Source organism: Equus przewalskii, chromosome 28 (assembly GCF_037783145.1).
Source record: "Equus przewalskii isolate Varuska chromosome 28, EquPr2, whole genome shotgun sequence".
NCBI lineage: Eukaryota > Metazoa > Chordata > Mammalia > Perissodactyla > Equidae > Equus > Equus przewalskii.
The window spans coordinates 32,780,965-32,807,526 of NC_091858.1; the positions used below are offsets into that span (position 1 = coordinate 32,780,965).

At 48.5% G+C, this 26,562-nt stretch overlaps 1 protein-coding gene across 4 annotated transcripts in view; it reads left to right on the forward strand.

The window, feature by feature from the left end:
* The window catches only part of XKR5 (XK related 5), a 33,220-nt gene extending 7,764 nt beyond the window's left edge, over positions 1-25,456 (forward strand). For 2 of the 4 annotated variants that reach the window (XM_070598481.1, XM_070598484.1), the window contains exons 3-8: positions 5,098-5,282; positions 6,300-6,509; positions 8,032-8,201; positions 12,513-12,624; positions 16,564-17,714; positions 23,177-25,456. In XM_070598481.1, coding sequence (XP_070454582.1) covers positions 5,098-5,282; positions 6,300-6,509; positions 8,032-8,201; positions 12,513-12,624; positions 16,564-17,708 — 1,822 coding nt within the window. In that variant the 3' untranslated portion in view covers positions 17,709-17,714; positions 23,177-25,456. Of the gene's footprint in view, positions 1-5,097; positions 5,283-6,299; positions 6,510-8,031; positions 8,202-12,512; positions 12,625-16,563; positions 23,123-23,176 lie in introns of those variants that run through there. The other 2 variants (XM_070598482.1, XM_070598483.1) reach the window with 1 other exon arrangement.
* The last annotated feature ends 1,106 nt before the right edge of the window (positions 25,457-26,562 follow it).

Here is a 26,562-nt window from a genome sequence, read left to right on the forward strand (position 1 = left end):
GGACCACATCAGTCCCCTGATGTGTCCAGATTCTTGCTGCTGGTGTCCGACGGGGACTCCACACTCTCATCTTCCCCACACTCCCACAGGAGTTTCTCAAATGATGTCATGAATATTAAACATAATAAAAACTGAAATAGATATGTGAAGAGGGACATGAAAATTAGAAATTAGGAAAAAAACAACTACTCATCTATATCTCTTGTGATTTTCAAACAAAGTTAAGATGACTAAAAATATATGTAATTTAAAAGGAGAGGAAAACAGAAAAGAAATAAGTTAGGAAAGTCAGGAAAAGGGAGGAAATGTTAGAAAAGAAGATAGAGCCAAATATACGATTATTTGAGATGAACCACAGATTTGGCTCTAAGATTTCAAACAGTCAGTGCAAGCATAAGAGCTACATGGTTTGCAATGATTCTGAGATTAAAAGTAAGCCAAACAGTCAGAAATCTTCTTCCTTACAGAAAGCTTTGACAGTTAAATAGAAAGCAGCAGATCTGTTCCTGCTCCTGACACCAGCTCACTGGATTCTCACAAAGAAAACCCTGGGGGCAGCAGTGTCTTTCAGCAAAGCCAGCCTGAATTTTGAAGACTGTTTCTAATCAGGGCCTGCAAAGGAGCTTTTCGGGTGGTTGCAGTTCACAAAAGTGCCTGTAGGAGGAGCCAAATCAATTGTGTTTTGCACAATCCTGAATAGCATCTAAAAAGGGATCATGTTAAGTGACTTCATAACAAAGCAGAAGAATCTACTAAGAACAGAAAAACCAATAAATACAAACCTCCTGAGTTAAGGTAGCTTATGAAAAATACGAGGACTTAAAACATAAATATATTCCTTTTTTAAATGCCAAATAATACATAGTAAACTAATATTAAATTTGACTCTATTCAAGAGCGCCCGACATTAGTGACTACTTGTGTAAACAAAGTTAGTTACTTTTTTCTATTTAGCTTTTCTATTTCCACTCAAATGCTATATGTTACCAACATCGTTTTCATTTTTTAAGCGTATGAATCCATTTGGAAACTCAGCATGAGGTGCTAGAAGAGTCCCTAACTCTTCTCATCTTTAGCATGTGTCTTGGTTTAGGAATTTTTTTTCAGTGGAAGCTAAAAGTTCTTAGAAAGAAAGTGGAGGTGAACTTTAAGGATATGTAAGGCAAGCTCAGCACAGATAGTAGAAACTTAATATTTAAAGTATGTAAAATACAGCCATAACAATAAGCACATGAAAAGATGCTCAACATAACTAATCATCAGGGAAATGCAAACAAAAGCCACAATGTGACACCACCTCACACCCATTAGGATGGCAACTATCGAAAAAACAGAAAACAAGTGTTGGCGAGGATGTGGAGAAATTGGACACTTGTGCACCGTTGGTGGGAATGTAAAATGGTGCAGCCGCTGTGGAAAACAGTATGGCCGTTCCTCCAAAAAATTAAACATAGAATTACCCTATGATCCAGGAATCCCACTTCTGAGTATAGACCTGAAAGAATTGAAAGCAGGGTTTCAAAGAGATATCTGTATACCCATGTCCATAGCAGCACTATTCACCGTAACTAAAACATGAAGCAACCCAAGTGTCCATCGACAGATGAATGGATAAGAAAAATGTAGACACACAATGGAATATTATTTAGCCTTGAAAAAGAAGGAAATTCTGCAATATGGTACAAGGTGAATGAAACTTGAGGACGTTATGCTAAGTAAAATAAGCCAGCCCCAATAAGACAAATACTATATGATTCCACTTCGAGTAGTCAGATTCACAGAGACAGAAAGTAGAATGGTGGGTGCCAGGGGGTGGGAGGAGGAGGAAATGGGGACTGGCTGTTTAATGGGTACAAAGTTTTGGTTTTACAAGATGAAGAAAGTTGTGGAGATGGGTGGTGGTGATGATTGCACACCATTATGAATTATTATAAATTATTAAGTTCGATTCAATTATTATTAAATCAATATAATTTAATAAATTATTAAATTTGAATTATTAATAACACTGACGTACACTTAAAATGGTTAAGATGGTAAATTTTATATTACATGTATTTACCACTATAAAAAAATTGAAATAAAAAGCCCAGCCATAGCCAAATCTTGAGCTGTTTGCTATCTCAGCTTTAACATCCCCAAAAAGCGTTAAGAGGGAGAGAAGCATTGCTTATTTTTCAAGTCATGGGACTATGATCGATTATTCTAGGTGAAGTGGATGTGTTTGCTTTTTACTTGAGCTGCTAATTAGGAAAGATCAGAGCTTGCTGAGAAACTTCATTCAAAAGGCCTAAGTTAAGATAATTTGTCATGTGTCCAAATGTCAACCCAGAGCATATGTTCTTAATGCAACTAGAAATCTTAGACCGTCCTCAACACACCTCCTTATGCTCAGAATTGATTTGTCCACATTTACTAACTTATGTGTGACCGAAGGGACTGGAGACACACATGATTAAGATACAATATCTGAGGCTGAACTGGGAACAAAACAGTGAACTCAGAAGAACAAAGCGAAGAAGTTTGCAGTCTTGGGGGTGCCCCGAGGATTGCCTTCGGGAGCGGTCCCCGCACCGGCATCCACATCATGGACCAGGGGAACTCGTTAAAGATACGCGTTGTCGAACTGCACCTGGACCAACCAACATCACGTCACAGCAAACTTCTCCTAGTTCTGCAGACGTTGTCTCACTCATCAGAAATTCAGAGCCTGGGGCCCAGCAGCCTGTACTGAGCAGCCCTCCAAGTGGCTCCGATGTCCACTCGAGTTTGGGAACCACTGCCCTGGTGCAGGAACTCTTGAGTGAAGGCTGAGGATGAGGCGGATTTCCATCCACGAGGGAGGAGGAGGCACTTCTGACCCAGGAAGCAGCCACAGCTGGTACAGAGGCAGAAAGGCGTGCTGGAAATGGTGTGCTTGGAAACCAGAAGTTTGTTGTAATGTGGGTGTAGGGTAAGAATGTTCTAGATGAGAGGAAGGGGGTCGGAGATAGATTGGGCTCAACCGTGAAGGAACTTGTGTACTAGGTGAGGAGTTTGGGTTTTATCCTCCATGTGTCAAAGACCCATTGGAAAGTTTAAGCAAGGAGATAAACTGCTCAGATTAGGCCTTTCGAGAGATGGCTGCAGGGAGAAGGAAATGGAGCAGAGTGGGAGAGACTGAGGGCCAGGCAGGCGGGCAGAAGTCCAGACAGGAGCTGTGAGGACCCGAATGAGGCAGCAACTACGATGATGGGATTTGACGGGAGCTGCTGACCACCCAACACCACTGCTTCCTTTCCATCCCCCCCCCCCCCCCATCTCGCCTCAGCTCTCACCTGGGCACCCTGACGGCTTTCCATCCTCGCAGCCTGAATCCCTCCCTCTGCAGTGGGATCAGGAAAACCAGCTGAGTCACATCCCCCTGGTTCTCCATTTCCTGGAAGGAACCCCAACCCCTCACTAGACCCACAGAGGCCTCTACTGTCCGGCTCCCCTTCACTGTCCCCAGCCTGGACCCTCCACTTCAGGCCCTCGTCCTGCCCCACTGACCCCCTGGACCCACACCTGCTCCCTCAGGCTCTGCTCCACGGCCTGTCCTCCTCTCCCAGGAAGGCTTCCCTGCCCACACTGTCCTCTCCCTGGGTCTCACCCCGTCACTCTCCCCTTAAACTCCCTTAAAGTGAGTTAAAGCTGCTCACTTTAACGTGTTTTTCTTCCTACTCAAACTTTTCACATGTGTATGGTTTCCTTCCACGACTGATTCTTGGGCTTCCAGGGAACATCTTTCATTTCATTTGCACCTTCTACAGTCTCCGAGGTGGGAAAAGAAGCCCAATAAAAATGCATATGGGAGGAATGGAGGCTTCCGGGAGGGTAGGAAGAGGGACGAGCAATTGAACCAATGATTCAAGACCGAAAGCGAAGCTGCAACCTACCGTCACGATTACACTTGTTGGTTTCATATTTTTTTTCTTAACATGACGTTTGTGTCAGAGATCACAGCTTCAAAGACTCAGTAAGAAGTCAGTTCACTCCACAACTCCAAATTGTGAGAAAGGAGCACTGTTTTTCTTACGTGTCTTTCCTGGGCCCTGGGTACCGTGAATAAAGCCGTTTCAAAGAGGACCCCCTTCTGCTCTGGCCGTAGAAGTGTTAGCAGAGACCGGAGCTTGGTGTGTCATCTGCACAGCCAGAGTCCTCGGGGGTCCTTCGGGAGGGGGCTTTCCAGGTGACTTTAAAGGGGCATCCAGCTCTGATTCAGGAGTCCTTAAATTAAAATGATTTCTAGTTTTTCTTAACTTGTTCGACATGGAAGTTTGCAATCCCAAATGGAGGCTGTGGGCACGCCCACGCCTGTGCAGGCAGGTGTAGTAATCGCCCCGTCCTGGCTCAGGCGTAGACCGAGGGGGGACACTGGAGGGTGAGGGGGGAATCTGCTGTGGAAACCCCAAGTGCACAGTGCCTGGGGAGTGGCCTCATTTTCATCTCTGCCACCCGAGCCTTCAGAGGGCACAGGCTGGTGGCCCATGGCACCTTCCAGACCTCTCTCATAAGATGGGAGCTTCAGGAGAGGTTCCCAGGACGGGCCTATGAGAAATGGAATGAAACAAGAACATTTCCTAATTTCTCTCTCTTGTGTTGGTTCCCTTCCCTGGACCGTGGGGAGGTCACCCAGCCTGGGGGCACTGGAGTGTCCCTGTGGCCCCGGCCAGCCCTGTCCTGCAGACTCTCAAGAGTGGCCTGCCCTTCCTGCTGTCCACCTGTGCAGGCCTGGCCCTTCGGTAGGGGGCTGCTTGGCAACTGGCCCCCTGCAAACCTAGCCCCTCCTGTTAAGCTGCGTCTGCTTCAGCCTCATTTCAGCTCCTGGCCCTCCTCCCGCACGGGGGCAGCTTGCCAGTCCGCCGGCCAGGCCTTGCTGAGCAGGATTACCCATGGCAGCATTTGGATTAGAGCTGGCATCTTCAGGCTAGAGTCAGAGCTCAGAGACTCTAGTGTGTAGACAGGTTATTCTCTAGAATGCGAAAGGTCTCTAAATGGTAAGCCAGGAAAGGGGCGGTGTCCTAATTAAGCTGTCACCCTCTGGCTCAGCACCATGTCACCCCTGCTCCTCCTCAGGCATTGGGACGCCGCATGCACTGTTCTGTCGAAGGAGTGGAAGGCCTCCCACCGGGGCCAGCTGCTGCTGCAGGAGGCCGACCTGTCAGCCCTCCGCCTCCTAGAAGCCCTGCTTCAGGCTGGGCCCCACCTGCTGCTTCAAACGTATGTTTTTCTCGCCTCGGACTTCACTGATGTTGTGCCAGGTGAGTGACTTCCACCACTGAGCATAGACAGTCCAACTTCTCAAGGGGGACAGAAACGAGTGCCTTATTTATCAAAACCCCACAATCTAAGATTTCCTCTGCTTGGGAGAATTAGGGCAGCCCGAGCTCACTAGTGCAAGGGGATGGCTAAAATTAGCTTCCGTTTGTGGCGATTAGTTCAGAGTGAGGGGGCTTCCTTCCTGGGGCTTGGATTCCAAAGTCAGTCCCTAAGGTAGAAGTTGTGGATGCTCAAATGACCCTGAAAACACCTTGAGAAGGTGCCACACTCTGCTTCTCAGCAAGATCAATGTGTCTGTTTTTTCTGCAACTTTAGTAACTTGAGTAACTCAGCGCAGCCAGAAGCTTACACCTCGAGAACCGTGCGGAAACTGAGCAGCTCAGGGCCCAGCAGATGTGTGTCCCGGGCTCGCACATTCTCCAGGGCGTGGGCGTGCTCATTCTCTCTCGTTTTCTCAGTCGCTTCTTGCTCTCTCCCCTCGTCTCCTTTCTCTTCTCTTCTCTCTTTGCCGAGTGTCCACACTGATATGTGCATAAGTTAAATGCTTGAGAGTCCTGGCTGTCCGTCCATCCATCCTTTTCAATGGGCCTGGTACAGTTTGATGTTCTGGTTTGAGTTCTTTGATTAAACCTCCTTCCGATGGGTTGAACAGCAAAGTACATTTGGGATGGAATACCACGTTCAGAGCCCCGAGGACCTGCTTCTTCATAACGGAGCTGAGACAGGAGGGCTTAGAGGAGCAGAGACTCAGGCGCTCTGCTTAAAGGGTGACAAGGGAAGAGCCCAGCTCGCTCGCTGCGGAAGAGCCCCCACTGCAGTTTGCAGAGGCAGCCTCTCCTGCTCGTCCTCGGTTCTTCCCGCACATAGTCGTGCGCGTTTGTACACAGAGTTGTGTTACCCGCCCATCAGGGCCTTGGTGAGGAATACCCTTCGTAAAGCCAGGTTTTTTTAATAAGAGGTTAGACGTCCCACAAACACTGTTGTCCCTTCCCTTCCAGGGGTGAGCGCCCTGTGCTCCTGGTCCGCGCTGTCCTGGGCCCTGGTGTGCTATGCTCGTTCCATGGACTCCATGAAGCCAGGTCGCCTCTCCATGCCGTGGGCTGCCCTCCTCTGCCAGCAACTCTGGAGGATGGGCATGTTGGCAGCCCGCGTCCTCAGTCTGGTTCTGTTCTTCAAAACTTACCACATCTGGGTTTTAGTTGTTGGAGGTAAGCCGAGCTTGAGCTCCAGGTGTCTATTGCTGTGTAACCAACCACCCCAGAACTTAACGGCTTAAAATAACCACTGATGACCATCAATCCTGGTTCTGATGTATGAATGGGCTGTAGGGGGTTCTTGTTAGGGGACCTCACATGGGTGTTTGGATTCACAGGGAGGCCCCCTGTGCTGGCCGTATGGACGGCGTCTTTGCTTATACGCCTGGTGCCCCAGAGTCCCTCCTGTGCCCTTTCTCTTCTGCAAAGTCGCCTGGACTTTGGACATGGCTGCTGAGAATTCCAAGAGAAGGGAAGTGGAAGCTGCCAGTCCTCTTGAAGCTCGCCCAGCCCTGGCTCAGCACGGCTTTGCTGTTTTCCATCCATCAAAGCAGTCACGGCCAGCCCAGATTCAAGGGCCTGGAGGAGTGGACTCCAGCCCCCATGGATGCGCAAGGAGGGGAGGAACCTCTGGTGGCTCTCTTTGGAGAAACATGCCCATAGCTTATAGCCCAACCCTCAAAGTCCCAGCCAGCTCCGGAGCACAGCTTTGGCTGCTGTGAGGGCTCCTCGGAAGACTGTGTTCTGTATCTCAGGCTGAAATCTTTTCTGAAATCAGGCTGTCACTCAAACGGGAGGGAGGCTTAGGGTCCCACCTACCCTGACTCAATACGAAAGTATTCACTATATATGTGATATTGCTCATAGCCTCCCAAAGCCCTCCATTTCATTTGGATGCTGAATTTTGGCCTGTTTCAAATAGGACGTCTCCACTGAACCCAAACCCTCCCTCGGTCCTCAGTCCAGTCACTTGCTGATGTGAACGGTGAGGACAAGGAGTCTGCCTGACTGTGCAGAGCCCTGGAGGGGCCTGTAGTCCCTGCCAAGGAGAGGAATCTCTGGCCATCAGTGAATACGCTCTGCAAGAAGGAACAGTGTGCCCTTGTTTAAGGAGAACTGGAGGCATTAGAAATCTTTAGACCTGGAGCCTAAAGCAAACATTAATACATTTATTGATAGAAAGGAGAAATTTTTGAAAGAAATAGTGCTCCTAAAGAGAGATTACTTTTATATTCATTTTTTTTAATTCAGATCAAACTCCAGTATGATATTATTCATCTTAAAATAAAGGGATAAAAATTACAGCTGGGCCACATCCAGATCTTTCCTTTGGACGCAGAGGGTTTTAGCTCTTGCAGCAGCAATTTAAAAAGATGGGGCAATCAGTTTAGAACTGCCTCGTCAGACAGTTTCCAGATCTCAAAGGGCACAAGTCCGTAAGGTTTGGTGAGTGTTACGGAAGCTAGTCTTTGTTTGCTCATCCCCAAATTAGGTCAGCTGCCCTTTATAAGGATCGAATGAGATAATCCGTGCAAAGATCAAATGTGTTGCTCTTCGTGCCCCTTGAATCTCTTTTCGGATGCTGACTCAGGTGCGGTCAGAACAGAGAGGAGGGTCACGAGGCCCTGGTTTCCGGGTCCTTGCCCAACCTCCTCCCATCTCCCCGTGTGGACCCTGACTCTCCTCCTCCCTCCAGGTGCTCACTGGCTGGTGATGACCTTCTGGCTGGTGGCACAACAGAGTGACATCATCGACAGCACCTGCCACTGGAGGCTGTTCAACCTGCTTGTGGGAGCCGTGTACGTCTTCTGCTACCTCAACTTCTGGGACAGCCCTTCCAGAAATAGGATGGCCACGTTCTACACGGCAAGTAGTGATGGTGGCCTTCTTTAATGCCAACCTTTACTGTATATATAGAACACACGCATGTGTGCGTGTGCATGTGTGCGCCTGTGCATGCACATCTATTAAGAAGGGATAGCTTAGTTTAGGAAAAACTCTAGAGGGAATTATAGTCTGGAACAGAGATGATGGACTCTGGAAATAGTAACCTGACAAGCAGTTGTTCCACATGGTTAAGGCAGCAAAAACTGGCAGATTTGGCGATGTTTCTTAGACACTGTCTGTATCAGCCCACCTGATAAATATAATCCCGATTCTACTCCGTTGTATCATATACACAGTGTCCTTGTTAATCAACTTGATTGTTATTGAGTTCCAGCCCGGGTCCCAGCAGTGTGAGAACCACAAGGGTGATATAATGTCTGTGTTCGGGTTGCTTCTTGTCCAGTAGAAGAGAGAAGCTATGTACGCAAATAACCAACAAACAATGCCAATCATGGGTAAATGCTGGGAGAGGAAAAGATGCCTAGAACACAGGGGAATATGGTGAATATCACTTCCCGCTGGGATGACCAGAGACGCTGTTGACCAGAAGGTGGAAGCTAAGCTGCATTGCAAACGGCACAGGAGAGAAGATGCAGCCCAGGGCCTCAGAGCACAGGTTTTGGAATCGGACAAGCTTGCATCGGAACCCCGGCTCTGCCGACCACCAGTACCGACTGATTTGGCCAAGAATGTCAACTCTCTGAACCAATTTTTTCATCCATACATCAGGAATGAGGCTGCCCCCTCCTCCGCATTCCTGTGATGATTACATAAGATCCACCTACTTTTGAGGGTCCTTGTGAAGATTAAATAAAATAATAAACAACTTGGCACAAAATACCTGACAAATAGCAGCCATTATTGATCATAAAAGATGCAGAGACTTTCCGGGAAGCAGGCGCTCCAGGACGGAGACGTGAACGAACATAAGGGGGACATGCAGCTCCTATTCCGGAGAAGGTGGGTGGCATGGTCACTTCCCAGTTTTAGGAGAGCCCCGTCTAGCTTAGTGACCACACGGGCCATGGGGCCAACAGACCAAAGAGGACTTGTGATGTTGGGTGAGTCACAGGGCCTCACCAAGCCTCAGTTCCACATCTGAAAACCAGAAATAATAACGCCCATCTCATTGTGTGAGGATGAGGACTGAATGTGTTTACATTGTCAGGGCCCAGCCCCGCTTTTCCAACGTACAAATTCTCAGGCACCTCATCAGCGATGCTGACCCAGCAGGTCTGAGTGGGCCCTGGACCAGTGTTTTGGAAAGAGCGTTGGGCAGCGCTGATGATACGTCTAATTGAGAAGCCCTTAGCTATACTCACGTCCTCCTTCACGGAGGTGGAAACCAGCCTCTGGGTAATTCGTGAATGTCCTAGAAAGCTCGGTTAATCTCCTTCGCTCGTCATTGATAATTCACTTAAACATGCATCTCCAGTTTCCTCTGAGTGCTGGAAACAGACTCAGATGCCAGTGTGAGAAGGTCATGTCTCGGTGGCCACAGAGGCATGAACACATGAATGGATCCACTGTGACCAGAGAAACGCTGCTATCAAAATCCTGCAGGAATATGAGAGGCCGAAAGAGGAAGGTCAGGGAAAGCTTCACAAAAGCTGGGTCTTGGGAAACGAGTACGGTTTGCCCGAAGTCGAGCATGGTGGGGAGTGGCTGAGGCATTTCAGGCAAAGCTACAGAAGGAAAATAAAGACCATGAAGTATCAAGGAGTCTACAAGAAAGTGAGTGTGCACAGGACAAAGACAGACAAAGCCAGACACTCGTTAAAGGCGAAGAAAACAGAGTTCATTAAGCCAATTGCAGCAGGGAAGAGGGTCCAGCGTGAACTGACCCCAACCTCAATTTGTACAGAGGAGATGGTGCTTTAGAGGGAGAATGAGTGAGGCAGACGGGGGATGTCGGGGGCTGGAGCAGACTCAGGGAAGTGGAAGTTTACCAAAAGTGGGAAAGGAGGTGGTTAGTGTGACTGTACCATCTGGGTTGTTAACTGGCGCTTGTTGGGAGAGGAAACACTCTTCTCCTGTCTTCCTATAGAGCAGGGTGCCCACCGAGCTGGGAGAGTCGTCTCCGTGGTTCTCAGGTCCTTGAGAAGACAGTTCTGGATGGGAGAGAATTTACATCTCAAAGGGGCAGAGAAAGGACTTATAACTACAAATGTTCTAAAGTAAGTGCCCTGAGAGAGGGTTCCAGGCTTATCTGCCTTTTACCAGGTTTTGGATGGAACAAATAAACTTTCCTGGCAGCGTCGAGCTTTCTTAGACAGGAACTTAACTGGGGCTACGGTCATCATCCTAGGGATGCGACCTTGAGCTGTTAGAAACTATGTTAGTGTTTGTTCAAGTCTGTTAATGTGCATGGGGAGGGGGTATGAAATCATTTGGGCTAAGAGTCTGCAGGTTGAGGCCTCACAAGAAGAGGGCTTGGGGGAGCCTGTCTGAGTCAAGTTTGGTCCAGGAGAGTCTTTGTCGGTGGAATGTCATTGTATTAGTCAGGGTTCTCTGGAGAAACAGAAGCAATAGGATATATAGAGATATGTAAGAGGAGATTTATTATGAGAATTGGCTCACCTGTTTATGGAAGCTGAGATCAGCCTTCTGAAGCTGGAGAACCAGGAAAGCTGGTGGTATGATTAGCCCCAGTCCGAAGGACGGAGAACCAGGAGCTCTGATGTCTGAGGACAGAAGAAAATGGATGTCTCAACTCAAGAAGAGAGGGAACAAATTCATCCTTCCTCTGCCTTTTTGTTCTATTCAGGCCTTCAAAGGATTGGAGGATGCCCACACGTACTGGGCAGGGTGATCTTTACTCAGACTACTAATTCAAATGCTCATCTCGTCCAGAAACACCCTCACAGATACACCCAGGGATGTTTTACCAGCTCTCTGGTCATCCCTTAGCCCAGTCAAGTTGCTACACAACATATCACAGTCATTTTGGGGGCGGCATGTTGGAAAATGACCCTGGAAAGGAAAATTGCGATACATTGTAAATAGGATTGCCTGTGTTGTCGAGGAGTGCAGACTTGATCCTGAGTCGAGATGGGGCTATTTTGAGGCATGTTAAGGAGTGATGACAAGGTGTGATCTGCAGGTGAAACAGATCACCCAGCAATGGTGTGGAGGTGAGATTGCAGAGAGAGAATGAAGACAGAGAACATGGTAGGACTCAGACAGGAAGTCATAGGATCAGAACTATGAAAATGGCAGTAAGGACAGGAAAAAGGCAATGGATTTAAGACAAACCTAAGAACTGGAATCAGCAGGACCAGACAGCTGATAAAATGTAGTTGACTTAAGGAGTAGGATGAGAACAACTCCAAGTTTTATGGACTGGGCTGCTGGGCAATGCCTTTTAGTCTGGAAATAAAGCCTGCTGAACCTTTGAAACACTGCCACCCGGAGCCCAAAGGCATTCTCAGGATTGTTAAGCAGCTGCCAGTAACGTTTTTAATTCTCTCCTAATTCGGCTTTTCTAGAGTTAAAATGAAGCCAATGAATGACCATGGCAAAGCTTTCAAAGACTTAGCATAACAGTATTACAACTTAGTATTTCTAATGTCTCATACACAGTATTTAAATATATCATATTTGAATTATGTCCAGCTTCTTTACTTATTTTAAGAAATATAGTTTTATAGTTAAAAATTGGAAACCAAGGTGAATAAGCCAGCCTAGATGGGAGGTGCAAAGAGCCTTCTAGAAGAGCTGTGGCCATTTTGGATGCAGAGGGAGGATCCATGTGCACCCAGCAGCCGCTCTCTCCCTGGTGCCACCTGGTGGCCACAGGCCAAATCTACCCTTAAAGAGGCAAATATTTGGAAAAAAAGATTCTAAAGTTATGAAAGTTTGTGACTCTAACTTATAGGAATTCAGTGGGACTGTGAGCTCTGCAGATAATTTTACTTACTGTATTACAAAGCTGGTATATGGGTCCAGTTAACATGAGAATTTGAATATATAAAGTTGGAAGTAAAAGTCTCCTCTCTCAGCCCCATCTGACTCATCAAGGGGAGCCACCGTACCATATGGGCTCTGTGCTTACATTTCCTGTGATTTTATATTCTGCAGACATTTTAATGAGCTGCACTGAGCACAAGGAGAATCCCCCTGTGCCAGAGAAACTCTCTTGGACCCTGACTCTGCTTCTAGGAGGGCCCGGTCAGCCATGGGAGCCCCAGTGGGCACTGAGGACAGAGCCCACAACACTGCAGGACGGGGAGCATCCCTGAGGCCAGGTGCACCTGACTAGGTGTGGTGACTCTCCTTTTGGTCCCACAGATAATGCTGCTGGAGAACGTCATCCTTTTGCTATTGGCCACTGACTTTCTCCAGGGGGCCTCGTGGACCAGCCTGTGGACCACAGCAGGAGCCTTGTCTGGATTTCTGATTGGTAAGACCCAGTGTTGCCTTCTCATTCCCTCCCTCCCTGCCCCCAATTTGTTTCTTCACATTGAACTAGCTCCAAGGGTAGGAAACTGCTCAGAAGTGGTTACATGGAGACCAAGGAATGGGACTCGCTGCACCGTGGGCGGCAAGGCCATCCCCACCGGAGCGTGAGAAGCTGAACTCAGCCTCTGTCTGTCGTGTTGGCTGTGCTCAGAACTGCAAGCAGGGGCTGTCCACTTCTCTCCAAAATGCCTCATGGGCGAGGCTCGTCCCTGCAGCGATGGCAGGAGTCAAAGACGTGACTGCTCTCTCCTTTCCCACCTCAGCATCCTGGCATCGGGGTGCAGAACAGGGATGTTCTTGACACTGCACCACGTGCTGTGTGTCAACAAGAACCCTGGGAGATGGTGCTGAATTGCCCCCAACTTAGAGTTGAGGAAGGTGAGGCACAGAGGAAGTCAAGTAACGTCCCACAGGATCAGACGGTTTCTAAGTGGCAAAGCTGGGATTTGCACCCAGCTCCAATTCAGGCATCTAGCACGCTGTCTGGCAGTGTTAGATAATCAGTTACGTTTCATGGATGAATAAATGAGTGAAGGACTCCAGGGTCGATGCTGTCCCCACTGTGTTAACCTGGCTTAAGATCGATGTGAGCTCCAAAGGGAATTCCTCTCCTACACTTGGAAAATAAAAATAAAAAACGCCCCTGCTGTCAGCCTGCACTGCCCCAAGCCAGCACGTGCTGGCTCAGCGACCACAGCCTCTCGTTCTGCGGGTTTGTGCTTAGACTGTCCTGGACAGCCACCCAAATGCCTCATGAGGGTCCTCGTCCTTCTGAAACACCATCCAGTGCAGAGACTCCTCAGTCATCTGCAATGACTCATGGGCCTGAGCGCCCACCCTCACCCCAAAGCCCTCTGGTCACTTGCATCCCGAATTAGGCATGTGGATGTGGTGGGCACCACCTGGACAGGCCTGGGGCCTGACTCAGAGAAATGGGTGTCAGGGGACTCGAGTCCTTTTATTGCTCATGGCAGCTGGGGGTCAGAGTACCCTTGCAAGTAGCTGACCAGGGAAAGGAAATGACCTTGAGCATCCCAGGGTTTAGAGAGATGACGAGACTATTCAGGGGACAGAGCAGATTCATACGTTGTGGCCTTAAGACAAGTATTCGAGAGCCACAAACCACCTGGGCTTTAAGCTCCGACCTTCTTCAGTAGATGGCACGAGACATAGCTAGTTAGAGATTAGGGCTGAGTCAGCCCCTTCTTTTTTCAAATTAAGTTCTTTTTTTTTTTTAGATAATTGTGGTTTTAATAAATAATACAGAGATATCCACATCAATAAATGTTTTTGAAAAAATTTTTAAAAAGTATAAAGTGAGAAATGACACAAGGACAACTGATGTACCTGGAAATGCATGAAAAGAATTCACCAATGAGATAACTAGAGCCAGATTTAGGAGGATCCATGGGAGGTGCTGAGATAAAGAACAGGAAAATGTTTCAAAATTGTGCATGAAAGAAAGAGAAAGAGAGAGATTGAGGGGGGAGGGAAAGAGGAGAGAGGGAGAGGAGAAGAAGAAAGAGGAGGAGGAGAAGAAGGAGGGAGGGAAAGGATGAGAGGCGAAATAGAAAGAAAGAAAGAAGAGAGAGAGAGGGAGGAAGAAAAGAGAGAGAAAGGAGAGAAAGAATACAGAGGCCTCCCTGTATCCATTACCCAGTTCCCCACAATGGTAGCATCTTTCAAAACTATAACGCAGTATTACAACCGGGATATTGCCTGACACATTCAAGATGCAGAGAGAACATTTCTGTCACCATAGGACCCTTCCTGTTACTCTCTCTTAAATACACCTGCTTCCTCACAACCCCTCCTTAACATCTGGCAACCACCAATCTGTTCCGCATTTCTATAACTTTGTCACTGCAACAGTGTCACACAAATGAAATCGTATACTATGTAAACTCTGCACACTGGCTCGTCACTCAGCGTAATTCTCTGGTTCACTCGGGCTGTCCTGGGCATCACCAGTCCCTTCCTTTATTGCTGAGTGCTGTTCCATGGTGCCGAGGCACAGTTCACTAGCCATTTGCCTGTTTGTTGAAGGACATCTGGTAGTCCTTTTTAAAATATTAGTTTGCATAGCAGGGCGCTGATTTCTAAGCTGCTTGTGTGTGTGTAAATGACAGAGAAAGTTGAGGCCACTGGTTGCCCAGGTGTGACCCAGCTGTACTCACTCACCTGGCACATCAGTCTGAGTGTTCCTGGCACCTCTCATCGGTCCTTCCTGAGGGCCTGGGGCACATGACACTTGGGATGAAGGGTGTTGCTGGCTGGGAAGACTAACCGCTCATTGGATGTTCCAGTTCTCGGGAGGCATAACTGAGGCCTGCGGGCACTGCAGCGTAGGGAGTAAAAACATCCTCCCCCAGCTGCTTTACACATTTTAACACTGCAATCCAGATGTCCAACACCATTCCCAAAGTGTGTCGCACTCTTGGGAGCCACTGCGCTGGTTCCCCACCTAGTTTAGTTCCAACGAGAAGGTGATTTCATTCTCAACCTGTTGACCCAGGGTGCGGGGAGTGGAAGCTGGGGGCCAAGGCTCAGCACCCGGGGATCAGACGGCCAGAGGGGCTCGGATGGAGCCAGGCCTGCTGGTCCTGCCGCTCTGCTTCCTGGAGCTGCCTGAACCCCTGACTCCCAAGGGGCCCTGGAGGGAGTCCTCAGCGGGAAGATCTTGTGTGAATCATAGTCAAAGGAGCACAAGCATTAAAGCAGGCAGCTCTGGCTCACATCTTGGGTTTCCTTGACCAACATCTATTGAGTACCTACTGCATGCCAGCCTCAGGCTGCAACCAAGAGCCCTGCAAATGATGTAGCCCTGCAGAAAGTCTCTCTTCACTTAATACATGTATTTGGGACTTGTTCAGTTCCCCTTTCTTGGCCTTGGGTGGCTCTAACGTCTCTCTCACCAGCAACTGTGAGCCTTCAGAACAACGTCCAGAAGTGGTCTGAGCAGCAAAGGCTGCAGAGCCAACACGCATCATGCAGGAATTCCGTCTCGTTTCCCAGTTCGAGGCCCACTTTGTTATCCCCCTCTCCTCATCCCCCAAAGATACTAGAAGAGGACGTGAGGGGATCGGTCAGGTTCCTTCCAGCCCTGTGGCGCTGGGACTTCCCGGCCCCCTCCCAGGCTTTTCCCCCAGCCTATTTCAGGTTTCATGCTGTTTATAACAAGCGCCCTGCACTAGGCACTTGCTCCAGTACAACAGGAAACTGGAAATAACGTGGGAGGATTACTGGAATGCTCTGTTAAAGAAATTATTGCCGTAGTCAACACTTCTGATCAAAATAAATTAAACTGACAACAATGTGATTAAGATGTTTATGCACAGAGGAAGTGTTGTTGCTGCTCATGGAAATTCCTTGATAGGAGATTTTTGATGGAAATGTTTAACCTCTGCTTGGGTCTTGTTTTTGAGATTATTCCTTACCTCCCCCTCCTTAAACCAATGTGTGGATTGTTGAATGCTGAATATTTGTGTCCAGTTGTTTGACAGTACAATTAGAATTTCTATCAAACATCTCACACATATATACACACGCTTGTACACACATGCACACACGGACCCACATACACATCCAGAGTGCTCAGTTGGAGCCACCCTAAAAGAAGAAGTGACACAGAATCAATAGGATTAAACTTTATTATTGCATTTTTAAGTACGAAACATTGTCAGTTTCTGGAAGCTGGAGGCTTCTTAAATTATCCCCAAAATATCCAGTTCCAATGTTCCAACAAGAGCCCTGTTTGGGATCCCAAACTGTATTACTCTACTCACAATTCCAGAACCTAGAATTCTGCCAACAACAGGGAAGATACAGGACTTCGAAGAACATAACTTGTGCTCTCTTTTCTTTGCTGCTTCTTTTTCAGGCAGTGTCTCGCTGGTAATTTACTACAGCCTGCTACATCCTAAATCCACAGACATCTGTCAGGGCTTTGTAAGGGAGTCCTGTGACACCTCAGGGGGTGATAAAGCAGAGAGAGCATCTTCTCCATGGGCCACGGCTCCAGCTGGGGAGAGGCCGGGGAGCCCAGCAGAGAGCCACGAGGAAGGCTATGAGCTGACAAGTCTGGGGAAGCCCCCCAGTCCACAGTGGGGCCCCCCAGAGGCTGGGCTGGAAAGCCAGATTGTTGGGGAAGACTCTTTCCTAGGTCACCACCACTGGCTATTGATGAAACTTGCCCTAAAAACAGGAAATGTGTCTAAGATCAATGCAGCCTTTGGAGACAACTATCCTGGATGTTTTTGTCCCCCTGCATGGCAGTTGAGCCAACACTACCAGCAGCAGAAGCCCCCGTTTTCCCAGCAAGAGCTCCCATCATTGCCCCATGACCTCCTGACCTCAGAGAAAGGCTCTGAGTTTCAAGGCATCCCGAAAGCAGCCTCTAACCTGTTGGAAACCTCAACCTATGTCTCTTTTGCCAGTGATAACCATGATGATGCTCCCGCCCAGAAGCTGTCAGCTACACCACAGGAGGGCAGCCCCAAGGAAGGAGCCGGGGCTGGTTCTGGGACATGGGGCAGGGGTGCGAGTGGGCAGCCGAGAGGAGGGGAAGGACAGGAGAGCTCCACGCTGTACTTCAGTGCCACCACTGAAGAGGTCACGTGCTCAAACCCAGAAGGTGGGCAGGCAACTCCAAAGACACTCCATTCTGGGAGGAGGTTGGGAAAGGGCAGCCCTGCCCAGCTTGCCTCCCCTCGGCCGGCCACTCAGCCCTTTCCCATCACCATGGCCAACATCAGCCCAATCCTTGGCACGGGCCCAGGTAGAAGCTTCCGCCCCAGTGCAGGCTTCCCTGGCAGAGCCCCAGGTGGCTCAGAGCGTGAAGAGCAGCAGGAGCCCACGAGGAACCTGAACCCTTCTTGTACCACTGGCACACAGATGTCACTGCCAAAGGTGAGCCTGAGGCCCGCAGACAAGCCCTGCCTCACGTCCACCCCCAAGTCTGAGTCCACCCAGAGGGACTGCAGCGGCAGGGGGAGGCTGAAGACCGAGACAAGTTTCTTCGTCTGACCTCAGGTATGGTGGGATAACACAGCAGGCTGGCAAGCCAAGCTGGCCATCGGGTGTCGAGATCGGAGGAACCCCACTGCTGACACCTACGCCCTTGCGTCCATCACGTGGCCCCTCTCGACCTCTGCACAGTTGAAAACTGAGAGAACCAGATTAGGTTATTTCTAAGATCCCCTGTGAACACCACATACCACATGTGTGCATGGAAGACGTTCTTTGACACAGTGTGGGAGGAGGAAAGGCTTCCAGTCAAAATTGCCTGCTTCCTTTCTCAAACTATATCATCCCTATTTTTCTTTTCTTTTCTTTTCTTTTTTTTCTTTTGCTCTGGCTTCTAGGAAACTCAAAGGTAAAACCCACTGTCCTATTTTATTCTGGGTTCTTATTGCAACTAGCTTCTCCAGACACTAGGTGGTTATTAATCTCTCTCTTTTTTTTTAATGTATTCTAGCTACATTATTTTCTGAAATCTTGTGCTAAGATAACACAAGCCCTTTCTAGAAGTTCATGTGAAATGTATGCTTACAATCACCAACCTAAGTTGGAATCTAAGCAGATTCCATTCTGAGATTCCTCTATCTCTTTGGCAGAGCCTAAATGACATTTTTCTGTTAAACACACCGTTCTCCTCCTCACCAGGCAGCCAGAAGTTCTGTGTCAGGTCCCTCTTCTCTGCTACTGACTTTACACTCCATTTCCTTTATCTCCAAACTCTGCTCCCTCCTCCATTCAGAGTGAGATACTCTCTGTGATTTAAGTTCATCCAACGAGAGGGGAATTAATGTCTCATTCCCCTCGTGCTCTCTCTTTCTAACTCTTCCCCTTAAATGCATTCTTTGTGGATCAATATTTGCATCATTTCTGTAAACTTTCCTTCATAGCCCGTTAAGGAAGTCCAATCATAAACCATTGAAGTGGAAGGCAGTCCACACTCGGAGGGCTGGGTACTATGTGGTTCTGGCCCATTTTACCTTTTCTACACACTTGATCTTAGCCAAAAGGCCAAGAAGTGATTTTTTTTTACCTTTTCCAAACACCTCTGGGTTCAGGGACAATATTCGAGCCCTAAAGAGGCTCTACTCCCTGTAGAGTAAGCTAGCTCAACTCGCACATGCCAAGAGCATGTCCCAACATTTTCTGCAGGAAGCTCTCGGGCCATCAGCATCTCCATTGCCAGCCACATAAGCCACTATGAGACAGCAGACAGTGACTGAGCACTTTTGGAGCAACAGGTAAATACAGAGTAAGGCGAGTTTATTAACAGAACAGAAAACCATCCGCGGTTACTCTCCGATACTGTTGTAGCATCTTGGTTCCTCCTCCACCCAGTCTCTCACCCAACCAGGAACCTGGGCCTCTTCCTTGACTCCTAGCAGACCCCCACCCCCTGTTCCTCCTCCCAGACAACTCAAGCATTGCCCTTGGTGATGACCTTGCCTTCTGCCCCAGGTCCTCAGGGGTTTGCCCTCTGCTGATCCCTTGCTAAACTTGAATGAGGTGCTCCTGTGAAGGCTGACGAAGGGTTGCAAATCCTAGCTTTGAGTTCTGTGGGGCCCAGCACAGGGCCTGGCACGGAGCAGGCACTGGGACACTATAGGGTGAATTAATTCGCGGCTGCTTTAGCCATGAATTGTGGCTTTGTGTGTGTCTCAGTGCTCTCAAGCAGCTATAGCAAAATACCATAAGCCAGGGGCTTAAACAACAGCCATTGATTTCTCACAGCTCTGGAGGCTGGAAACCCAAGATCAAGTTGCCAGCAATCCAGTTCCTGGGGGGACCCCTTTGCAGGTGGGCTCACAAACGCCCACCTTCTCCTGTGTCCTCACACGGTAGAGACAGGAAGCAAGCTCTGGGGTGTCTCTTCTTACTCGGGCACTGATCCCATCATGAGGGCCCCACCCTCATGACCCAAGCTAAACCTATCGCCTCCCAAAGGCCCCCCCTCCAAACACCATGACATCAGGGGTTAGGGCCTCAAGGGGACACAGTTCAGTCCACAACAGTGCATATCCTGTTCGAAGGGCCTTTGTGTCATGGGGGAAGGTAGAGGTGGCATGCAGGGAATTTGCTTATTCTCTTCAAACTTTCCAGCCCTTGAACAGGTTAGAAATCCTCTTCATTCACTCATTTAAGAGATTGGTATTGAGTATACAGCAGGCACTAAGTAGACAGAAACCAAGGTGTTTATTTGCTGTTAAGGGGCCCGTAGACCAGTGTGGGCCTCTCCAATGGCCTATTCATTTCACACTTCCAGAAAGTGTATCCCCAGGTGGTGAAAACAATCAGAAAATATACATATATTTGTTAGCGAAGATTAATAAATGGACACTTAATTCTAAAAAGTGCTTATTGAGCGTCTACTGAATGCTAGTCACCAGAAGCACAGCTGCACACGAGGAGCTTCAGCAAACACTCAGCAGGGAAGCGAGTTGGTGAGCTTATTGTGTCCACTCCAAGACGGGGCTGCGGGAACCGGCAGCAGGCTCACTCGGCAGGAATGACGCGGTTGCCGTCTTCAGGGACGGGGCATCCTGTGAAGAGGACTTGGGGTTTTTCCTGCAGGGTGACGCGCACCCTGAGAAGCACATCAGGGCTCACCATGGGGTCTTCAAGGCAGAGTTCTCCGGAGGCGGAAAGGCCCTGTCAGTTGTCAAGGGGGTTATACTTCACGGGAGGTGCTCCAAGAAAGCCTGGACAGTCCCTTCGCCCAGAGGCCATGGAGGGAATTCAAGGACTAGAAAATTCAGCTCAAAATGATCTTTTAGATCCTGACCCCATGACTCTGTGCAAGAGCAAGTGGGGGCCACAGACACTTCAGTGTCTGTTCTGGGGAGTTTTCCTCCCTCAGGGAGAAGAAAAGAACTAGAGGATCAAAACCAGCGCCTTGAGGGGGATCTGAAGACGGCACGTCAGCCTCCCCGCCCTTCCAGACGCCCGCCAGCCAGGTTTCTGAGTCATCTAGAATATCCAGCCCACGGAGATCCATGACGTTCCACCCCAGGAGACCTCAGGTCTCAGCCTGATGGAAGGAGAATCAGGAAAACCAGAGCTGGAAAGAAGTTAAAACAGTAAAAAAAATTATTTTTTTGAGGACTATTGCAATAGGGGAAAAGAGACCTTGCTTTGAACTGGGCTCAATTCCAGATACCACATGGACAAGTGGGGTTTATAGCCAAGGAGCAGGGTGGGCTCAGTGGGTGGAAAATTACTAAGAGGAAACCTTGGCAGCTTCAGGCTAAATCAACTTAATGGGAATCTTGCTGAAGGCAGGGCCAGGTGGTCAGACATCAGCTGGGTGTCATGGGGGATGAGGAATTTGACTAGATAGAGAAGGTGATCAAATATTGGGGGCAGGGGATTCTGGTTAAATTCACTTAGCAGGATTCCTGCTAAAATGGGACAATGCAGAGAGGAATAAGGACGAAGACCTAGTGACAAGTCCAGAGGACCCTGAATAGTGTTGGGTCAAGGACAGAGTCTTTCTCAGGGGGATGTGGAGAGCAGCATTGGTGACCCTGCCCAGGACAGAAGGGCCTTCTCTGAGCCAGGATGTCTGGCCTTTCCCCTCTACCCCGAAGGCTTGCCACGGACTGAATGCTCACCGCTACCTGGAGAAAGATAGTTATTGGACAGAGCGTTCTGCATTACTATATTGCTTGTCTTAATCTCTGTGGCCAGAATTCATGGAGCACAATTACGACATTTGGAGCATCAGCAGACTTTGGCAGTGCCAATGCTCTCAAAGCAGGGACCACCAGGAACCATCTAGCGTTGAGCCAGCTGAGTTTATGACTCATGGCAGTGAGGGAGAATGCACCCAGGGGGTCATCTCAGGAAGAGGGTGTTAGAAGGACTTAGAGGATTTGGGCTTTGGTTGGGTGGATTTGGAGAGGGCCCGAGGAAGTGGGGGATCCCTCTGGACTGGGTGCAATTCTACTATCATGTATCACAATAAACCTCATCTACAGAGAGGGCAGACTAGAGCAAGAAGGAACCTGTGATTGGGGAAGAAGCAGCATCACCCTCTGGACTCAAAGGGTGTGGTGTTTTGCAGGCTGCATGGTGACCCTACTTTTGTCTCATCTATCAGGTCTCCGTGTGGCCTTATTGAAGCTGATATTCTGTGAGATCTTTTGTGGCCAACAGAACATGTGGCCTGATTGCGGGCATCAGACGAGCTCCCAGATGTCAGGGCTGCTCTTTCCTCCCTCAGAATGTCAGTAGTGGCTTGACCGCTGTTTGTTAGGTCAAGTGGGGTATGTTTGTTCTAGTGTATTGACGCTACTGCTTCAGGGAGTGGCTGTCACTCAGAACTCGGAAACGTGCATTGCTCCCATGGTAATGGCTCTAAGAGCATTTGTCCTATATCTGCTGTGGCACCTACTTTTCACATTTGTTTAAGCCTCTCTCACTTCCCTCTTCTCCCATGAAGCTACACAGGAAGCAGCAACAGGACTCTGGTCTCCGTAAACACTACAGACTATACAGATATTCCCTTCCTTGTCGTTTCCACCAAAAGCAGGCAACCCTGGCTCTCCAGGACCTGCTGGGAATCAGGGCTGATTTATTTCCCTAAATCTTTCCGTAACCTTGTACCCTCCTTGCGGCAGGCTCGTTTCTCCAGCCCTTCGCCCTGGGGAGGCCTGGCCTGACGGATGGCCGTGGCAGGCACTCAGTAAACACCCCATAAGTAGAGCTGAATGTCTGGGTTCTTCTGATTTCTGACTAAGGATTTTACCTCTCATAAGCAAAGCTTCTTGACAACCATTTTGGAAGCGGGTCTTTGCAAACCGACTACCACCCCCTGCCTTTTCAGCGGAGGACGCCGGCATCTCAGAACGGGACTGCGTCTCTCACGCTCACATAGGGTAATTGAAAGTCTAATAAAGGGACTGTTTGCAACGTCGTGGGGTGGAGTTGCAGAAACCAAGGAGGGGTGGCTGGGCAGCACCCCAGCTTGCTGTCACGCCCTTGGGGGCAGGAGAGGGGGCCACCATCAGACCCGGGAGGGCACTAGCTGCTGCCCGGTCGCCAAGGGATCTGCGCTGTGGTCTTGGCAGGGACTGAGGCCAACCCACAGTGACCTGGCAAGAGGAAGTCAAGGAAATGAATGCCCTGTCCCCACTCCCTGGCTGGTACTGCCAGGCCAGACATACCGGGAGCCAAGGACATGGAGCTCACAGTGCTGTCTCCAAAATCAGCTCCGCGAGCCAGCGCATCGTGGAGAGACCAGTCTGGGGGAGCTGGGAACAACCACAGTCACCACACGACGCCCTCAGGACATCCTTCACAGGCTGTGGGGCACTTGGCCTCTATACCGAACACCCAAGCTGTGGTCCTTTTAAATGTGTGCCTGCTTTTTGTCATTGTCCTCACCCCTCAAACAAGAGGAAAATAAAATTTATTTTTATGTATCTAGTTACTTAAGATCTGAACTGCTGGTTAACATCTTTCCTTGGCTTTTGCAGGCACAGCGACATAGTTCATTGCAGGTACTTCTGGTAAGAAGCAGGAAAATACAAATGGAAGTTTTACATCTTCTGTCTGCTTATGACATCAAAAGGGAGCCTGGAAAGAGGGCAACTTTAGAAGACCTTGTTATAGCCGTTTTGTAACATACTGGAGTGGTACAGCTGGAAAAGAATCAGATATGATGTACCTGGCTTAAGTTCCTTCCTTAAAAGCAGGTGTATTTGTCAGCTTTGGGCGCATAACGAAGAGCACAACACTTCAGTGGCATAAAACAGCAAGTGATTATTTTTCACTTGGGTTGCATGTCATCTAAGGGGGCTCCTCTTCAGGCTGCAGGTCAAAGTCACATGTGCTCCCCATTCTGGGGTAGATGGCAGTGGACACGCTGGTCAGACGTTCCCAGAGGGGCAGGTGGAAATGCGATGCACTGCCACTCCTGCCCATGTTGTGTGGCCTCCACAAGTCACAGAGCCAAGCCCAACTTCCATGGGCGATGTTAGAACAATAGTCTACCGAAGCCAGTCGACACCATTTCACTCGTGTCCTGTTTCTCCGTTTCGCGATCCTGGACTTCATGGCTGTAGAATTTAAAACAGCAGGAAAAGTCAACGCACACCTCCCCAAACCTGTGGATTTATAAATCCAGAAACAGATTCAACGCACACCCTGGAGCCTCTAACTCCAGAGACAGGTTTAATGGTCACACCCTGACGTCTCTGTTTTTAAAAGTCAAAAAAGAGATTTGATACGCATTTCCACTCACCATGCCACAGAGTTGTCAGGGGCTCCATGACCCGTATTTCTGTCCTGGCTTGCCCATTTCTGCCTTAGTTTTGAGTCTACATTCCTTCCTGTCTTTTAACCCCAGTCGGCCTATCAATTCCTAAAAGTAGGGGGTTTTCATAGCACTTGGAAAGGCAACTGGAGCGACCTGAGAGAAGATCCAGAAAGTAGGGCACTGAGTGGGGTCGAGACAGGAAACCCGGCTCCCCTAGTTGGCTTCCGAGCCCCTTCTCTCCTAGAGGAGAGAGAGGGTGTTTACAGAGCAGTCAATTGCCTGCAGAAAGTCCTGGAGCCATGAGGCCCTGGGCAGCAGCCCCCTGGGAGGGTGTGAACCCCCCGTGAAACGCCTCGTTTCTGCTCATGCTCCGTAGACCAAGGGGGTAGGTTAACCTAAGAAATTGTCAGGCAGAACAGCGGTCTTGGTTTTTCGTATTATATTCTGCTATGCCAAGCATGAAATTTTTAAATTCCTTTTGAGCTGTTTCCTGAGTCAGTTCTCAAGCTAAATGCTGATTACACTTAGGGTTTTTTAAGCACCAAGAAAGGATTTGTTTTAAAACCCAGTCTGGTGGCTCTCTTTAAAATAGGCTGTTACTTTTCTGTCCTCCCTAATCTCGTTCTACTTTCCATACTGTTTAGGATGACCGACTACCCTGGTGTCCCCAGGACTGGGCAGTTTTCTGGAAGGTGAGATTTTAGGCCTAAAACCATATAGTTCCAGGCCAGAAAGGATGACTGGTCACACTCATACTATTAGCCCCATTCACTGTTTCTACTTTAACATAGCCACCAGGTCAGAGAGGAGAGAAAATCCTCTGCGGTTAAAAATCTGGGAGAAAATGCGTTTCCTGAAATAAGCTCCTATACCACTAAGCCCCCATCCCCCACCCCATCAATCTTGCAGAAATCAATCTGACTAATGTCCCCCTTGCTAAGCATGACCACAAGGTCCATAGAATTGTTGACTTCAAGCTACACGCAATCAGGAGAGATCCTGTTCTGAAGTCAGAGCCATAATCCAGATTTTCAGTTAACATCTCTTAGGGAGGAAATTTCCCATGGAAAAATACCATGGAAAATCGTTGACTTTGACCACACGGATCCATTCATTATGGCGAGACTGTAATTACAACATTGCCGTCAGGGTTTCCATTATAAATGGATCTAAATCTTGGTGGAACACAATTCTTTCCAGCTGGAGTAAGCCATGGACAGGTTTTCAGCCCATTGTGGATTTGTTTACAAATTGGCCAGGCTGGGAGTTGGGGGAGGGTCAGAGGGGGAAGATGAGCTTGGGGGTGGAATAAACAACACGGACTTTTGTGCTTAGTGTGTTCTTTAAACTGAAACTAAGAACACAAACAACAACCAAGCAACCAAGGTCAATCAAGGATGTCACTCTGACCTGAAAATTTTGGATTTAAAGGCGACCCTTTGTCTTTAACTTACTTTAAAAGATGGAGCGTTCAATAAAGGAACAGAGATTTGCTTTTTTTTTTTTTTTCTCATACCTGAAGTTTGGTCAACCAAGGAAGAAATGAGCTTTGGGCTCCCTGCGCCTTTGAGGGAAACAGCGTGGTGGGGAGATCACTGCGGGAGATGAGACCCGGGTTCTCTTCCGGCTCTTTTTCTAGCTAATTCTGTGATTGTACATAAATCACTTCATCTTTCTGAGCTTCAGTTTCCTCTTCTAAAAATCAAGGATGCTGTTTGTTGGTCTGGCTAGATTATGAAATTATGTGTGGCCACTGAGGCGATGGGTATGCACTGTCTTACCCCAGTGACAGGTCCTCTGCTCATTCTGTCACCCCTCAAGCTGACGTCCTAGCTGCCCTCTTGGAGTGGAGTCTGAGAGTCATCCTATATAGTCAGAGCCATGTTTCCTGAGACCACAGAAGAAGGGAGACACCTCCACACCATGTTCTGGATACTGACTCATCCCACAGCAAATGCATATGGCACCCCGATGGAGGCTTAAGCTTGTTTTTACTAAGAAGTTTTACAGGAATTGCTCCAAAGCCATGAAATCACTTTGGGGCATCCTGCCATGGTCTTGTGACCTTGAAGGACAGGAGGGGCAAAGACTTCATCCATGGAGCCCTGCGGGAGGGGCAGAGACACTTCTCCAGCCTTGTAGGTTCGCACAGCGATAAAATGACCCTTACAAAACAACTGATAAACAAAACAGGAATTTCAAAAATGTTAGGTCCCGGTCTTCCCCTCTTGTCCCAAGAATATCTAGGAATAGTGAAGGGAGAGGGGTCAATTCAGGTTGCAGATCACGTGTTGGCTTTAAATCACATTGCAAAGTGAATCACAAAGAGAAAGTTCTACTCGGATATCTGGACCCCACTTTCCATTCTCACATGTCTTAAGAATTTGAAGGTCAATATATTTTTTCCCCAGCCGTCAGGAAGTAATGTGATTAATCTGAGTAATGGAGCTAGGTGGTCAAAGGTCCAAGTTGAATTTTGTAAGGTTATGAAAACTTTCAGGGTTTTAAGTCATTTTTTTAAAATCACTGTCAGCTAAAAGCTTAATCTGGCTTAGTTTTGACTTGGGTTTAAGATAAATGGGCAATTGCCTCCTTCTCTCACTT